Source organism: Empidonax traillii, unplaced genomic scaffold (assembly GCF_003031625.1).
Source record: "Empidonax traillii isolate 1590-97213 ecotype Southwest subspecies unplaced genomic scaffold, ASM303162v1 scaffold783:size459103, whole genome shotgun sequence".
Lineage (NCBI taxonomy): Eukaryota > Metazoa > Chordata > Aves > Passeriformes > Tyrannidae > Empidonax > Empidonax traillii.
Window position 1 is genome coordinate 401,070 of NW_020955976.1, and position 18,795 is coordinate 419,864.

Consider the following 18,795-nt stretch of genomic DNA (forward strand, 5'->3'; position numbering starts at 1 on the left):
GGGGGGGGGGGAACTCAGAATTTTGCACAGTGAGGGTTCTGAATTGTATCTCCCAGATCCTATAAATAATAACCATTTTCATAATAGATGACTTGCAGTCTCTAAAAGCAGGTCATTCCTATTACTACCTTCTTTCTCTTCCTGCTATTTCAATGGCAGGAGACTTTTAGCAGCTAACAACATTGCAGACTTTTTTAGGTGGAGGTGACCGTGAGTTGAGGGGAAGACTGCACTGGTATAATGAGCTTTGTGTCCTTTTGGAAGGCAGGGTTAAAAAAGCTAAACAAACAGTTACCTTGCTTTTTGTAGCCCCATTTGTGCCACCCACCAGCTTGCCAGGACCACAGCTTTACTTCACTTGTGTAGAATGGCAGTTGTTAAATGAACATTAAGGGGATAGGGAGAAGAGGACTTGAGAAGTTACTTCTTTGGTTGAGAGAAGTACAAGGGACGAGAACAGTCTGTCGAACCTGCTCACTGATCCTGTCTGCTTTCTGAAAATTGGGTTGTGACAAGCAGTCCATGGGTTGTAGGTTGACAATTGTCCTGTGCAGCTGTGGTGACAACACAAGCAGCAGAAGATTTTCCACACAGTCACTCTGGAGACCTGTTCTCACACTTCTCTGTTGAGTAGCTGTCTGTTGAAAAGGCAGACCTTTTCTCAGGGAGATCCAGAAAGTGGATCTCCCTGAATGCATTCCATGTTTCTCAATCAGTAATAAAATTTTGCAGCTCATACTGGTGTCTTGGGCTTGAACAGAGTTTGGGCTATTTGAAATATAGGTGTATACTCCCATAAAATAGTACAGAAGGCAAACCATTGCAGGCCTTCTAATGGTAGTGAGAATCCACGTGGGCTTGAGGTTTCATTTTTCTCTGCTCTTGCAAGATTTAGGTCATAATGTTTAGGTCAGGACACTTAAAAGCAAGCTAGGCATCTTGATTCAGCCTCCCTAAGGGAGTACTTGTTTTACCAAAGATATTATTTGAAGCATTCGCTTGGATATGCGATACCACTTTTGAATTTACTGAATTACACTTGCTGTTTGTTTTCTGGGGGTTGGTTTGTTTGTTTGGTTTGGTTTTTTTATAATAGAGGGAAATAAATTATGCTTAGTATGTTGGGTTTTTTTCTAGCATCATCCAGAGATTCTAGGAGTGGGAACCCATTTTATTCATCAGGCAGTACATTTTTTTTTTTTTTCTGATAGTTCTGCATAGTCCTTTTTACTTCTGCAAACAGAGACTTCCAGCTTCCTTCCTGTACCTTCACTGGTTGAGTATGGCTAGATTTGGTTTATGTCTTTCCCAGAATGTCTTCCATTCAGTACTCCAACAGCATCTGTTCCCTCATTTTCAGTATCAGTTGCAGTGTATATCACCAGCCTGGGGCTTGGCTGTAGCTGTCTCATTTAGGAGCAGAGCCTCCCTTGCCAGTGGAGATCACTGCCACCATTCCATTACACTGACCAAAGCCTTTGCTCCTTAACTCTGAGAATAGCAAGCCAGGGAGGTGGAATAATATAAGTAGTTGACTTGTTTCAGTCTTCTTCCAAACATGGAAATCGGAGCCTGCAAACATTTGTGAGATGAAATGTTGGCACAGACATGATAATTTCTGTGGAACTGCAGATGTGACTACTTTGTTATGAAACTGCTGGGAGCTTCAAGAATTATTGTAACAAATCCTGTGACTAAAAAGCATGTAATGGCTATTTTATTCTACTGGGGTTTGCTTTTGCATCTTCAGAGCCTGTTTAGAATGGTCACATAATTAAAAAAGTTAATATTTTCTTTTAAATTAGAGGAGGACTTTTCTTATACTTACGTGATGCTGACTTGCCCTGACACATAAGGAGCTAAGTGCCCAAATGCTGTGTGTATTTTAGCCCATTACTTATTGTCTTAAACCATGTTTTCAGACGCTACTCTGTTCTTTGTGGTATATTACTATTAACATGTGTGATATTCTCCATGCTATGTACATTTTCTAACATTCCAAATTTCTTAATTATGTATTTTGTCCCTGAAGCAGGCACTGCCATTTGCTCTTTTAACTCTTTTGAGCTTTATGCATCATGTAGAACAATGTATGCCCTGAGTTTTTTAGGAAAAAACATCCCTTTGAATTTCCTGTGTGCTCTCTGGCACCCTAACCCCTCAGGCTCCTGACTGTAGATCCTAAATGTAGTTTTGACCATTTACCACAGTTCTTTGTGTTGCCAGTGGGCAACAGGTCACAAATTGAGATTCAGTGCTCTAAAGTTATGTCGTGATGAGAGAACCAGCAATTAAAGCAACAGTGTTTTATTTGCAGTGCAGCTCAGAACATCAGTTTTCAGTCTGTTATCCTTGAGTGGATTAGGTTACATTATATTAGTTTGCATTAGTTTAAATTGAGGACTGTTGCTTTGTGTTAGTCCTGGGCATGACTTTAAAGTTACACTTATTAACTTTAATTAAGGGGATTTTTAACCCCCAAAATTGTGCCAGTTGTAAGATGCTGATTCAGTCATTATGCTGGTTCCAGTGTTTGGACAGAAGAGCCCACTGTCTGTGCATTCAAGATTTAGAAAAAGATTCTGTTCTGCTTGGCAAGCTTGCTTAAAAGTTCTGCACACACTAACTCTGAATTCACTGTGTTCTGTCACAGCCTGTTGGTGTTTGTCCGGTAGCCTGGGATTTGTAAAGCTGTGCCTATGAGATTGCTGATTATGCTGGGAGGAGAAGGCAGTCCAAAGCTAGCTGGAATAGTGTCTGCTGTCATTTGGGAGTTTGCTTTATTAAGGCATCCAGCTTACTCCCTTTGTTGTTGATGCTGAGCAGAAGTAAAAATTGAGAGTAGATCTCTGAGCTAATTTACTGTCTGTCCTTGAAACCGGATGTTTATTCCAGTTTGGAATATAGAGTTTCCTATCTGTGTCTACAAGCTTTTCTTCCTTTTTTTTTTTTTTTTTTTTCCCCAGCTGATACCACAATCTCTGCTACTCTCTGCATGGCTTTCACCCTGCCCAATCTGTGTCCATCAGCTCTCCAGTCCAAGTGTCAGCTCCTCTAGCTATGTATTTCCCTTCCTCTCAGAAAGAGCTGAGTAACCCTCTGCCACAAAGGCTTCAAACCAGGGAAGTAGAAACCGCCCTCTCCACTACATCCTGTCAGATTAGCAGCTTCTGATTTATATTGGTATTGTCCAAGTATGAAAGAAGCAGCTTTTCCACAGCAGTTATAGAATCCGTTGTTTGTGAGGGACTTCATCATGGGCTGAAATGAGCTGATAGCCACCACTACAGGATACATGAAAGTAATTTGCTTCTGGTTTTTTACTCTTTTCACAGCTGATTGCTGTGGACATCATTATGGTTCTGAGAACACAGCAGGTATCTGGAAAGATCATCGTGATGTACTGGTCCTGGAAAATGCCACGTTAATCCATCCAGCCATTTTTAGGCCAATTTCCTGGAATATTGAACTTGAGCATTGCATTTACCTGGTTGTGATTGTCAGTTTTCTTTTCTGGTTGCTGCATGATTTTAGGAGCTGATGCTTCATAAGTTACCAGAGGTAGAGATGAGCAGAAATGTGAGATCCTGCTAACATGTCAGGCTAGATAAAGCTCGTCACAGTGATTTGCGTGGTATTGGTCCTTTGTCCTAGAGAAGTATTTTTTCCTCCTCTGTTCAAGAACTGGTCTCAGACCTTAGATCAGTGCAAATTTCAAAGCTCCTCTTCTGCGTTAATCCCTCATGTGTTGTTCTGGAGCTGTTAATTGATGATAATTCTGAATGCTTAATGCATTTTGTTTGAGGATTTCTAAACCTTTTTCTGGCAGACTTTCTCAGTGGCACTGGTTAACGTGTGGAGTGGTTTTGGGGAAGCAAAGGGATTGGAAGGCAAAAGAAGCTGTTTCTCTTTTGTGTCTTTTGTGTGGAGTGGTGCCATGAAAAGCAAGAGTTGGAAAGGGTGAGAGACTGATTGTTCCTGTCCCCCTCTGCACCTGCCAGGCTTTCACATTTGAAGAGTATGATGCAGGAGCAGGACCCCATCTGCTGATGTTCCCTTTTATGTGAGATGTTTCCTTAAAGAAACGACTTTGCTGACCTGTGTTTCTGTGTATATGCCATATCATATCTGCAGGTGTGTTGTTGACTGTTGCATAGAAAAGGAAAAGTGAGAAATCAAGTCAGTGCTAGAGCTGGAGAAAGTAAGCACCCCTTTTAGTTGTATGCGGGTCATAATTTCTAAGCAAGGTTTAGCATCTTCATAAAACTTGGATTAAGATAACTTCAGAAGTTACCCCAAAATGAAGCTTAGTTTCTCTTCATGTTTAATTTTGATAGCAGAAGTCACCCCCTAGGTAGCAGTGAGAACAAGGTCAGACTAGGTGGTATTGGATCGCAAGTTGGGAAATTTCAAGGGCTGTCCACACAGGCCATAGATATTGTTTTCTGTCTGAAAGGATCTTGATACTCAGCTAGGAGGCAAAAGCTGCTCTTCTGTTTTGATTTGAAGTGGTGTCTAGGGAAGAGGAAAACAGTATTGGCAGCAGCTTCTTTTGCTTTGAGCATTATGTCTATATATTCCCTGGAGAACTCATTAATTTTTAAGGCTGTGGCAGCAATAGGCTGAATGGCTGCAGTAGTGATACACTGGTGGTTTGAGATGGTGCATTTACCCTTTTGGGATAACCAGTTCTGCTCCCTTCAGATATGTGTGGCATCCCAAGATCGGTGGGTCAGTTTAACCTGAGAGGGCGGCTGTTTAGCAAACAGGAAAATATCATTCGGAAACCAGAAAACTCTTCTTTCTGGAGCATTGTCTGCCTTCTGATTCAATCTTCTGTAAGATTTATTTACCGTGCCAGTAAACTCTGTCTGTTTGTAGAAAGAGGGAAATGATGCACAAAGGTCAGGCTCACCATGGTTTACGCTGGTGAGACAACAGTGTGTGAAGCACACAGGTTCTGAGTTATATTATGATTTCTCATCATTAATTGCTAGTCAGGATAAGTGTCAATTGTTGACTTATAGGGTCTTAGTGTGTTGTGAATGGATAAGCTTTTTAAATGTAGTGTGCTTTTCAGAAGTGGTCATGTTTCATGTGCATATATGTGTGGCCTTTGGTAGCTTATAATATCCAAATACTTAGTACATTTCAGTAAAATTAAAACAATGCTGTTCTAATGTGGGAAGTCTTACATCGGACAGGGTGGGGAGCTGCTGAGTCCTGACCTAGGACCGGAGTTGCTATATCTAACTTCCTTTCCAAGAAAAGTCATAGCAGGTTGCCACTGCCTCCTGAGCTACAACCTGGAGTCTATGAGAGCCATTCTGCTTTTTTTTCCAAGGGGTAGGTGCTTTGAAGGGGTAGTAGTCAATGCTGAGCTGCAAGTCAAGAAAAACCAAAACAAAACAAGCAGGGGAGTCTGTGGCATGGCCCTGGAGCCCTGGTGGCAGTGTGCTGTCACCTGTCACACAGCCACAAGGCGTGAGGCAGGATAAAAGGGGGATCCTTGCATGCCCCACTGTGAGTTGGCTGGGGTTCACAGGTGGGACAGACCTGGCTGCAGCCAAAACCTGAGGCACTGAAGGTGGTTCTTGGGCGTGTATGCACCCTTGTGAATGTAACAGGAGTATTGAAGGATACAAAGGACATTTAGAGGCATTCAGGACAGCGAAGGATGGAAGCAGTCAACCGATGCACCTCCATTTGGTACTGAAAGCGCTTACTGGCTTTACTATGAGCTTACCACCCTTATTTTTAACCTTACTGGCCTTACTTGAGTTCTGAGACTATTTAATGCAGACTTGGATGGGCAGGAAGTGCCTCTGTCTGCTCTGCCCCTTTTCTTAATGATGTCTAATGCTGCTTCCTCTCCCCGCTACTGCAATTCATTTCCAAGAACTAGAATTCAGGAGTATGCACTCTGCTCCAGCTGGTGGGGCTGGAAATGGTAGGACATCCAAACTGGATGCTGTATGTTTTGTAGTTATAAAAACAATGCCCATACTGTGAAATACACCACATACGAACATCCAGGGGAAAGTAATGGTCCATCTAACACAAAGTGTATTCTGTGCATAAAGCTCTTACATGTACTGCATATTTCATCATGTTTGCAGGTTTATAGTGCTTATCTTCCAGACCCTGGACTGTAGATATCTTCAACCTTGTGATGAAAGAAGGATCAGGCTCTCTAAGCACAGAATAACAGAGAAAGTATAGATGAACTGTGATCCAGACCACAGAACAGCTGCGAGCTGTAATGCCCATTGGTACAAACATGTCCTCAGGCACTGATGGTCCCTCATTCTTTGGAGGAATGCTGGCAACTCATATGTCCCACCAAGATTAGAGTCAAGGGCACTTGCCACCTGCAGGATTCAGCCTTAAATGCCTGCCAAAATGTTCTCTGCCTTTGGAACTTGAAATGGTTCAAAGCTTCTCTTTTTTTTTTTTTTTTTTTTTTTGGTATTTTTGAATTAAAACATGAAATCCAATCTACTGTGGTACTGACATTTTCTCCCTACCTCCCTTCCAGACTGGAATCCTGGATATCATGTTTCAGTAAGCTTCAGGAATGTTTTGCTAACATATAATGAGGGATTTATAACCTAAATGCTGACACAACCTTAACTAGCTTATTGCAAATGTGACAGTATTTGTTAAGGACTCCCTAGGGTGCAGTATGCTCCTTGGTGGACTGGCTTCCTGGAAATTTAATGGCAGTTTGCGAACTGGCATCCAATTTTGGTTTTAGTCTGTCTCTTGCTACTACAGAAAACAATTTTGGTTCTGACAATGTGAGAGATTCTGCTGTACTTTAGGAAGGGGGATGAGTCATCTGGTGAGATCTTGGAGAAACAGTACAAAGGAAAGTCGCTTTGTGTCCACTTACTCTTCTAGAAATTAAGCAAGATATCCATACCCAGATGTCAGTAACCAGTTGAATTTGTATCTCACCTATTGGTGAAGCTCAGTTAAGTTCAGAAAAGGCATCTGAGACTTGTGTGTAATTCTAGCTTTATTTCTGTTCAGTAACTTCGTGGAGGTTGAGATAAGCATTATAGGGTGCTGTGGGATTTACTTAGTTCTTGGTACATCTGGAGACTAGATTATTTTGCTTCATCACAGAAAAGTGTTGAATTGTTTTGATTTTGATATGATACAATATTCTGCACCCCTTACACGTTATCTATACAGCACCACTGTGCAATAACTTTCCAAATAACTTCACGTACTGACATAGTCATTCTGGAATAGTTATCTTAAAATACTCATCCTTCTATATATAATGTGACATAATTTGTATCTGTAGACAAATTCATAAATGGTAAATAGTTCTGGGGAGCTTTACCTGTAAGACCCTGGCCTTTGTAGATAAAATATCATCTAAGATCAGCTGCCCTAAATTTGTTGCTTGCCAAATACCTTCCAGCCACTTCATTTAAATGCTTAAGTGAGAACCAATATTTCATATAAAAATCTATCTCATCTTTTCCTTTTCTTTTGTTTTTCTTTTTCTAAGACAGAGTAAATGAGTTAGTGGGTCATTTAAAATGCTTCCCTCCAAAAACAACTGTCCCTTTTCAAGGAATTTTATAGATTGAAAATATACTGCCTTCCCCCCCTCCAATTTAACATTAGACTCACAAATAGCGCTTTTTTGCCCTTTTTTTTTTTTTTTTAATTGTAGATTACTACTGAAAACCAAAGCTTATGTAGTGATGACATTTTTCTTCTGTGTATTCTGCTGTGGGTTGACTGACTTGTGGATGTACTTGACTTGCGTCATTTGAACCGAATGAATGGTGGGAACTATGACAGTTTTGGCTACCTTTACTCAGTTCCTGCAAAGGATAAAAATAGGTGAGGCAGTTAGGATCTGCAGTGCAAACACAGTTTGTCAGTGGCACAGGAGTAGGAATGTGTCCAGTTCTTTCAAAATAAGGCTGGTATAGAGAAATTTGTTTGTTTAATAAAATCTGCACATGACTGAGATTGATGCAAGTTCTTAATGTGATCTTAAACCACCTAGTGAAAGTGGCTCTAAGTATCTGTGTTTCCACAAACTGTTTCACAAGCTCTCTGGACATATTTTGAATTCAAACTTAAGTCATTTGTATGTTGCCTGTGATGGGTCTTTGCTGTTACTTATGACATGTACTCTGGCTCACCCACAAGCACAGCAGACAAGCATGCACCTTATCTGATCAGCTTAGAATTCCATGACCAGGACTGCACCACTTGTATTGAAATTCACGTGGGTGGGAATGCGCATGACGTCATTTTGTCCAGTGGTTAGTTCAGAGAAAAAGAAAGGTGAAATTGATGGCTGTGCAGAAAGGTGGATGAAGACCTGAGTAAAACTGGTAAAAGGGTGAAGGGCTATGTGGCAGAACAAGAACTCCTTTTTCGTATCAAATTTCTTTGATGCAGCTGCAGTGAATATCACATGTGTCAGTGCTAATGGCCAGAAGGTGTCTACCCCTCTTTAGCCTCTTAGAAAGATGACCTTGAAAGATTATGTGGATTTTTCTAGGGTTGTAAGACTGGACTCAAAACTGTGCACTCTGGGGATCTGGTATTCTTAATACTCTTAAGAGTCCTAGGCAAAAGATTGTACTCATTTCAATGCTTGTTGTTGTGCTTTGTGAAATCCAGTGAGAGGGAATTATCCTTACTGTGGGAAGACTGAGAACTAAGGGGGATCTTGTGACCACTTCTAGTGGCAGGCCCTGTAGCAGGGTTTTTGTCTGTTAAGTGGGAGGCTTAGGTCTCATCAGAGTGGAGAAGTTAATTTCCCCATTTTACTGAGGTTGGGTTTTTACAGAAATGTAACTCTGTGTACCTTGCAAAATCTGCAGGAGAGCAGAGCTGATTTGTGTTGAGACAGATCTCCCACACGGCTGTGAAAACAAGTGCACAAATTCAGAATTGCTGGATGTAAATCTGAAGTAACTGTCATGGAGATTGATGTTCTCTCTAGAAGTTAATCTAGATTTACATCAGGGTAACTGTGACCAGAATCTCTTAGGATTCATCTTTGCTAGACTTTAGTAACTCACTAAATTAATTGCTAATTAACTTGAGATGGTTGATTATTGTGGATGCTTCCCACATATTTCTTCTGCCTTACCGTTATAGAATTTAAAGACAGAGTTCCACTGGATCAGACCAGATCTTACCTATTCTGAATTCCTGCTTATCAAAGACTGGTTTCTTCACCTAGATATGAACACGCTGAGTGCAGTCAGCAGACATTACATGAAAGCTCTGCAGTCCTCAGAAATCTAACCTTGTGCACATTTGGGTCAAAACCAGCAGAGACACAGCAGCCCATATTGCTGAAGGCCCTTAGAATAATGAAGGGGTTTAAAGAGGTCCTGCAAGGTAGTCCCAGATTGCCCTCGAAGGCTGGCCTGGCCAGTTTCTACAGTGGAGACGGCAGTATGAGACTTCCCCTTGACGTAAATCCAGCAGTCAGCCTGAAGTGGTTTCACCACTAAGATATCTAAGAAACAGCATGAGCTGCCTCCACTCAAATCACTCCTTCCCTTGTGTGTCAGAAAGCAGTTGCTTTGGTGCTTTAATTCCATACAAAACAGGTTGCACCATGAAATATTTCATGGTAAAATACTAATTTGTAGTATCCAAGGCCACTGAGGGGGAAATGCCCAGAGTCATTCCTTCAAAGTCTGACATTGAGGCACTTGTAAATTCTGCTTCCTTTCCTTTTTGGATTTCACCATCAACATTCCATTCACAAGGCACACCTTTCATGTATGTGTTTTGTATGGTTTAAATGAAATTGGGATGCTAGAATGATGGGTAAGTCTGATCCTTCTGTAGTTGGGGCAAGGAGGTTTTATGACTGCCTTACTTGAAAACTAAATCCAGTTTCTGCTCCAGGTCCTTCCAGAATGGAAGCAGAGCAGAACAGTTAAAGCAAATCAACTTGAGAACCTCTAATGCCCTTGAAAATAGTGAAAGGATCTGCACCAGTGTTGAAAACTACATTTGGCCTCTATTCAATAAAAGGTCCTTATTCTTAAATAAATATGTGAGGTCCCACCATAAAGTGTGTCTAAACAGCATGGATATAAATGCCATCCTTGTCTTTACAGATGTGCTTAACAACTTCCCTGGGCTTGGGTTTCCCTTTGAGCTGGTCTGACTCCTAACAGCCTGTAGTTTGAGTTGGGAGAGCCTGGTCATTCTGACTGATGAAATGCAGTGAAGATGTAAGGATACAATAAAGTGGTGATCATCTTCCTTGCCTGCATACGAAAGTGAAGGCATCGTGCCAAGCAAATATGCGCATTAGATGACTAACAGCTCCCACACTGTCAGTGTAGGCAGGGAATATGCAATGCAGCCACATATGTGTCTCAGAACCATACTGAGTGCTTTTTATTCTTAATGTTTGGTTTTGTTTTTAAATAGGAACTCAGATCTTTGAGCAGGATGTTTATCTCTATGCAGAGAAAACAATATTGGTCATAGTTTTTAATATACGATCAAGTTTTTAAAACTACCAGCTGATATATCTATTGTGAGTGACATCAGAATTTCAAGTAATTGCTATAAATGTTCACTAGGGTAGCTGTGCATATCATGTGTAATTATCTGAGTTTACCTTTTTTAATGGCTGGAAAACACTTTTTTTTAGAAAAGTGAGAATTTTTTTCCAGTGGAAATGCTGTTGGAAAGTTTTGTATTCAGCTACCCTGATTGAGGTTTGATCTCACTTTCTTTGATAAAATTGATGTGAGCTATTCACAAAAATTAATATGCTGTAACAAAGGAGTTGAATTTCATTTGATACTTTCTTATGCTATTGAGCCGAACACCAGGGGATGTCCTATAAATCCCTGTAAGCAGAGTGCAGTTCACCTTAGGATTTAATCTAGCAGTGAGTTTCCACTGAAGAGGATCCCCTTTTCGTTCCTCCAATGATGTCTAATCCACCTCCCAAATTAATTAGTTTTCTGTCAGTTCTTAAGCTGAAGCAGCTGCATAGATAGGGAAGACAGAGGGAACAGAGGAAAGTGAACAGGATGATGAAACAAACCCCTCTCTTTCTGCTGAAATGTAAGGTTACATCATCTTAAGTGCAATACGAAGTGAACCTTCAAGTGTTGGTGGTTTGGACAGTGAACTCATTTAAATTCCACAAGAAATTTTAAGGACCCACTGAGCAAAGAACTTTCTATATGCAAAATGGTATGCAGTCTCTGGATCTGAATCTTAAGCAAATGGAGAAACAGGAAACCAAAGACAGACTCTCAAACTGCTACATTACAGTTCTGTGGCCTTAAAACCAGATGATCAAGTCTTCAATGAACAGACCTCTGTTGTTCCCAGAACTAAAAATTCTCCAAGTTTATCATTCTTTTCAGTGACATCTCACAAACATATAATATTGCAGAAAGCAGATTCCCAGAATACAGGTAGGGAAAGACCAAAGTCTTCAGATGTTTTCCAGGACACTCTCTCATTGACAGTGGCAGAATCTGTCAGTGTCCATTTAGCACTGAGTGAGTCTGACAAGCTAATTTCAAGAAGTAACAAAGCTATATTTCCCTTGCAGAGCTATTTAGTACCCTGTGTAATGTGGATTGGTCTCTATTTACTCTAAGCACCTGTTTCTTCTTTCTTGATCTCTCTGTAAGTTGGCATGTAGATCCCTCATCCTAGTTAAATTATTTTTGCCAGTAAAAATCGCTATTTTGTGAACTAGCAGAAGGGGTTGTGTGGAATGACTGGGGTGTGACAGTCCACAGATAGTCTGCATTATATAAACTGTGCTTTCCACTCAGGTGGTTAATTAAACTTGGTCTTCAGATCCCAAGACAGAAACCACTAATGTGCGCATTTTATTTTAATAACATGTTTCTGTTCCTCTGCCCCGGGAGACTTGGCCCAGTCTTCTTCTGGTTTGTCTGTTCTCGAGAGAGAGAAAAGGGAATGTGAGGACTAGAGGAGAGTGTGTGGCTCTGTGTAGTCTCTTTTCGGGCAAATAATCTTGTCTGATTGGGGGTTGTAGATGGAGTGAGAGAACATCTTATGGTATCACTACAGATTGCCTCAATGATATGTTCTTTGGGATAGATTCTGTGTCCTTCCCAGGCACAGGGAGAAAGTGAATAGTAGCAATAAACACTTTTATGACTTTATGTTCCACCCTCTGGGTTTGTATTACTCATCTGTAATGATGCTCCTGTACATTAACCTGCTATGCTACTCTGTCAGTGCCAGAGTATATATCCATGTAATTGTGTGTACAATTTTTTGCTTGGATTTGGGCAGACCATGTCATTGTTTTCAGCAAAAATTAACTCAGTAGCTTAAAAACATGGGATTTTCCTCATTCAAAGCACAAGATAAAGTTGCTCTTGCATCCATGAAGTAGTCTGAATGTGCTCTGGAGTACTTTCTACTAGAAGTTTTGCAATTGCTTTACAGTCCTCTGTGGCACATCCTCTAGAGTTTTCACACAGCGCAAAATTAGGTGCTGAAATCTTCAACCAAATTTGAATATTGTTTTCACATCAGTTTATAATGACTGCAAGGTTTAAGTTAATTGAGAATAAGCCCTTATGCATTTTCAGAGGCAGGAGTTATTCCTAACTGTCCTTGCTTTAGTGGTATTTTGTTTTGATCATTGACATGCTGTTGGAGAGAGAGAAACTGTGGCATGTTAGGCAATAGATGGGCTTATTTCCTTCAACAGTGTAAAACCACACTTGTCCCTAAGTTACATGGTGGGGAAAGAGGAAAGCAGAAGAGAAATGCTTGAGTTTGGAGTCAGTGTAGAGAAAGGAATTCTCTAGCAAGGCACCTGTACTGAATGCAGACTACAACAGTAGCATATAGTTTAAGAAGAGATAACTCTCTCTTTCTGGAAGAGTATAGAGCTTCCACAGTAGTTCATATTCATTTGGCCTCTCTGGAAATGACGTGATAACCAAGTTCTTTGCACACTGGGTTTAAAGAAAACAGTTTTGAACCGTGGTTTGAATATTGTGGTGAACCACAGGCGCTGCGGATGGTCAAAGAACAGCATTTGGGGCTATTGTCATTGCAAACAGCTTTATGTTAAAAACTGAGAATGTGGTGAAGTTACCTTGTGTTAGCTGAACCACAGTACCTGCATGTACACATTCTTAGTCTGATTTTGTGAAAGCACTAAGCACTTCTGGCTTGAATTCTAATTTCTATCTTGTCTTCTGTTCACATTGGACTGAGAGTATGCAGGGTTAATTACGTTTCCACTTAGCAGAAGTTATAACCTTTTATGCTGGGGCAGCCTGTTCAGATACTAGAGCCCTTCGTGTCACAAAAAGGTAGCGTAAGGAGAGCTGTATAAGGAGGTATAGCATCCTTTATTAGATCACTCTATGTAGTTTGGGGATATAATTGGGTCTTCAGTAGTGAGCCAAGACAATTCCTTTTATCCAGTGGCAGTGCCTTATGAACTCCAGTTACTTCTTGGTTCCACACCTCATGGCCATTCTGCTGGAGAGAAATGAATACACTGCAAAGCCTGTTACTTGAGAGCTGTTGCACAGAACTGGTGATTATGTCATCAACAAGTTTGAGGAGCAGTGGGGGTGCTGATGGAATACTCAGAACTATCCATACCATCTTTTTATGGTTAGTCTTTTTGAATGGCACCCGCTCTGTAAAAGAAGGTTGACTCCCTTTGGGACTTTCCTGCAAGACATCTTTTCTGGTTTTGAGCTTTGACTGAAGAAGTCACATCAGAAAACAAACTTAATGAAAACATCTAGGTGAAAATAATTGGGTGTCATATTTTCCTGTGGGGGAGGGAGAGGTGTTTCTAAGTGGCTATAAAAGTATAAATACCATCTGTATGCTTTATGCTTATTTTTTCTGGTTTTAAGAATAACTTTTGGATTATGTTTCAACACACACTGTGTACCCAGACAGTAATTCTTATTCTTGGACCTACATAGTTCCTCCATACTATGTTTGTATTACAAGTGAAAGACAGCCTGTATTCAGGCCTTTATAACCATTTTCATCCTTTTACTTAGTACTTTACTTACTGTCCTGGGTATCAGAGGATTGCTTAGTGCTAAGGTGGGCTATATAGGATGAGGTGATTTTCTTGAAAGAGTTGTATCAGCTCTGTGGACTTCTGATGAGACTGTGAATGAACTGGCCTGATGTTGGCAGTGTGAGGTCCTTTAGAAGTAGATGACAAATCACATAAGCCTTGAAGGCAGAGCACTTCATAACCTGGACAAAAAAATGCATCTCTGGCCCCTCCCTTAGCTGAATGAGTGAAGAAGGCAAAGGTCCCTGCAGTTTGCTAGAGGTCAGTTTCTCTCTCCGTGCCTGTGTGACCCTCTTTGCCCATGTCTTTGCCATGCTTTGAATGGCATGTTGGACACACGGTCTCTGGGGCTGTGGTGGACGTTTCCAAGTTATGTGTTCAGTTGGCCCCACTGTGTGGTGAGTAGGACACATTCAACAGTCCTTCACAAGGGTTTTTCTTGTACTCACAGACCTTTAAGCCCGCTTTGAGATTTTAGTGAAATGGGGCAATATGATTTTAGGTGACAGCTTTTCCGTGTGGTGCAGATGGCTCCTAAGAGAGCTTAGCTTATGGATTACTTCCTTTTCCTTAAATACTAAAAGATTTTATGGCACAAATCCTTTGGATACCGGGAAGGTTTCAGGTAGATTCGAGTTCCTGTATGCAGGGAATAAGCAAAAGCAAGGGTATCAATAACCGTACAGGAATACATTTCATCTCCTTTCCATGTTTGATCTCATTCCACACATCAGTGGCTTGACATTTTCTTTATAGGTAGACATCACATCATGGTCTTTTAGAGTTTATTGTCATGAAAAATTGTGTGTAAAAGCCCTGAATGGTTCTTAGACATCTGAGAGTGTTAAAGCTTCAATTTTTCACTTATTTTTCAGAATTCTAGTGCATGAAGGACGTAAATGATAATCCCGGAGGACCATCTGGCCTGGAGCAGACATTGGAACCAAGCTACGATGTGACTGAAAGAACTGAGTGCAAGTCAGATGGTAAGTAAGACAGGGAAGTTGAGATATATCATACTGTACCTTCAGTACAGATGAAAAAATACACCCATACACTTTTTCAGAACTTGTCCTAATTTTCTTGGAGAAAGAAAGGAACAAGAAAAAAAAAGAAAAATTCCTTGCAGGTTTTAAATGTTTTTCAGTGCCCAGTTAGCGTGGAATGTCATTTCCGCTAGATCTTTTCATAGTGGAGTATATATTTTAATTTAGCTGTGGTTCTCATGTCATTCAAAGGGTCCATTTTACCTCCATTGCCTACTTGATGTCTAGGAAATTCTTTATGGCTCAGATTTCTAAGGAAGCCTAGAGGATTGAGCCTTTGTCTCCTGAAAGCTCCTTAGAACGTCCTTTTAAATCCAGTCCATGGTTGTCTCAAACACTTTTTTAAAATTTATTTATTTGTGGTAAGCACTAAGTAAATCAGTTTTGTTTAATCATCAAGGAAGTGGGTGTTTCCAATTCTGGACTTTTTTCTAAACATATTCTGTCTCTTACAGGAAAGTGTTTCCTGTCTGCACAGTGAGAGCTCTTAGAGCAACTGGGCTTTGTACTTTGAATCATGCATCCAGTGTGGATAAACCTTTTCTCTTTTTATTGGCTAGTAGATTTATTTACTGGTTAGTTAGTGGTGCCCTGGACTAGCCTTTCATACCATCTTGCAGACTGTTGCAGTTTGTAGTTGTTTTTATGGTAGAGAAGCCTGTTCAACTAGATGTGAGTGGGCCTTTGGTAGCAACTCCACACCGTGAAGGAGGCCTAGTTTATGAAAAGAGGATGCTAAAAATCTTTATTAGGATATGTTTGGAGGGAAAAAAATGCTCTGTATGCAAATAAGCTATAAGGTGAATGGGTTCATTCCACATGCTGTGTGCTTTACTTCTTAAAAACCCTTTCTGAGCTGTGATCTTTTATTATTTGTATAAGAATCCTGAAAAGCTTCAGGTAACCTACAGATATTTCTCCTGAAAATTCACATTCTCTTTACAAATTAGCTTTGGCCAAGTAACAGTCAATGCTTGCCATTCGTTTGATGGCAGAAAGGATGCACTTGCTTTTCTATGAGCTAAGAGAGTTATGTTAATGTTTTACACTTTTTGGTGTTCTTAGCATCCTTGCCCAGACCCCTTGAGGCCACTGTAAATCCTAGGCCATAAAACATCAGTGTTATTTAAGTTTTTACTGAGGTGGTGTGTAAGTGTGCCAAATAATTGGAAGCTTCATTATTGTGGAACATGTACAAATATACAGTAAATGACAAACACGCACTTCTTGCCTCACAGCACTTATCCTTGATAGTCTGACAGAAGTAAAAACATGGTGTTGTGTATTGCCTGACCCTTGCAGTCATAGGCTATATTAATTTCAAAGCAAGATGTAAACACAGTTCTGCTGGTTATACAAAACAATGAATTCAGAAATCACTTTGCAGAGTTTATCAAATTTATCCCTACACTGAAATTTTTAACAGAGTTAAAAGTATGCAGTTCAACCATAAGTGAATTTGTTCCACTAATATAGGAAGCACTCACAGGTCCTGTTTTTTAACTGGATAGTTAAGAAAAAGTAATTTATGTGTTATAAATCCAATATATGATCCTTATGGATAATGAGGATATTCAGAGGTCTTTCTTGTTTCACTTTCTATGAACCATGTGTTCATGCACAGAGCCTGCAGGTTGCTCATGGAAAGGATCTTTAATCCAGCAGTGATACTGGCTTATTCTTTATGTGTGGGCAATACAAAGGGAAGTTTTTCAAACAGTTTTGTTTTTATTGCAGAAGAAGGCGTGGGTAGTTCTGCCTTGCAGAATAGCTTAGCCTGGAACAACCCTTATGTGGGAGGGCAGAAAGAAAAGATCGACAATCATTTATCATGTGACACTGAAGTGGAATAGTTCCAACGAAAAGACTTGTGCTCAAACTTTCCAGCCTGAATGTGAGCTGAAGGTCATGCACTTGCCTTCTTGTTTATGTGATAACACCAGCATGGAAGCATCATAGGTGAAGTGCCGTGTGTGTAGGCTGCCCCGGCGAGTGTCCTTGCTGAAAATGTACCCTGTAAAGCTCTCCGTCTGAGGTGGCTAAACAGACTGGTTTTGGCAAAGATGCTTAGAAAGTATCCCTGACATTAATTTGAGGGAATGCTCAGGTGTATAAAATGCAAATTTATGTCTTTAAAGTTGATGAAAGATGGTCTAATAAACGTTTGAAGTAGAAGTTGTTGTCCAGGCATTGTTGTAGGACTGTAGACTGCCCCTTGTTTCAAATTTGACTAAGAAAACGGTATCATTCCGTTCAGCTGACACAAACACTAATAAACTTCAGTATTTCATAAAATGCTATATAGAATGTGGCCAGAAGTTTTTCTGTAGTTCCTAAATTGAGTAATCAATAAAACTCGTACAAAGAAAATATTGTTGTTTTCATGCCAGGGCATGGGAGCTAATGAGAAGGTTTTAAGGTGTGGCTTGATTACAGTAGGTTGGAGGGCAACTTGGGCAACTTCAAATTCTGAAAGAAACCTTGAAAAACTGTTAAAATATGTTTATAGCAGCCAACAAGTAGGGATGGTGAAACCATAAAATGATTTACTAGATTGGAAAACAGTCATTTTAAGTAACTGGAAGATTATTTCACAGATCTGTTTTATGTTCACATGTTCACATCCAACATGGTGTATGAAGCAAAAAGCATGCAGAGTGAAATTAAAACTAGATGGTGTTCCTGGAGGATTGAAAAGTTTTGCTGTAGCTGCACAACATAGTGATGAGCTGCTCTTGTGCGGGTGGAAAACAGGATACAGATAAAAGAGGTCACATGAGTCTGTGGGGATGAGGAAAATTAACATGCTATTTTTGAAGGAGTGTGCACTCACGCTGACATTTTGAAGCAAAATTCTTTCAGTTAAAACTTTATTAGAGCACGTTTATTCTGCAGTGTGTATGCAAAACACTATAGAAAATAAAACTGGTGCAAATCTGTTTGTCTCTTAACAGCATTTAAGAATCAGAGAGGAAGAGGATGTGGCAGTTTGCAGTGCCAAGGTACACTGTACTATAGTGTACAGCTGTGCATTTACAGGGACCTGATTTCAAACAAAAGAGTTAAATTAAAAATCAGTCTATTCTTTTTGACAGGTATCTATTTGCTAAATTATCACATGCCACTTTTAGGTCTATGGTACAGTTTCTTTCAGTATTATCATATATTAATGAAGTGCTGAATAAGTTCTTTTTTATTTTGGTTAATTCTTGTACTTGATCCTTTCTCAAGCTGGATGGGTGGCAAATGACTTGACTTGATGCTGCATAAAATGGTTATCTTGCTTCACACTAAGTAGAAGATATAATTTTGATAAACATGCACTTGTAATTTAAAGACTTGAAGCTGTTGATGCTGTCCCCTGATGTATGTTTAATCCTCTGCCAGCTCCATTAGTCCAGCATAGCAGTTTTAAGAGAACTGATTATTTGCTTTCCGCTGAAGTTCCAATAAAAGTTGGAATTTTTGGTCACCTTTCAGGCATCCTGCATGAAAAGACAACAGAATCCATTTGCTGATATGTCCTGGGTCTCTGTTTTACTAAGTACCTTTCTAGGTCACCATGCAGAGATTACCATTCATCATATCACTGTAAACTAGAAAACAGTGAATCCAGCAGGTCTCTACCAATGCTGACAGCTTAATACTGATTAGTATTGTCAAATT

General features: G+C 40.1%; 1 protein-coding gene across 1 annotated transcript in view; it reads left to right on the forward strand.

The window, feature by feature from the left end:
- Positions 1–2,968: 2,968 nt before the first annotated feature.
- The window catches only part of LOC114066601 (tyrosine-protein phosphatase non-receptor type 5-like), a gene marked incomplete at its 3' end in the record, with an annotated part of 53,025 nt that continues 37,198 nt past the window's right edge, over positions 2,969–18,795 (forward strand). Inside the window, exons 1-2 of the mRNA XM_027901406.1 lie at positions 2,969–3,377; positions 14,959–15,069. Of these exons, the coding sequence (XP_027757207.1) occupies positions 14,970–15,069 (100 nt within the window). The remainder of the gene's footprint in view (positions 3,378–14,958; positions 15,070–18,795) is intronic.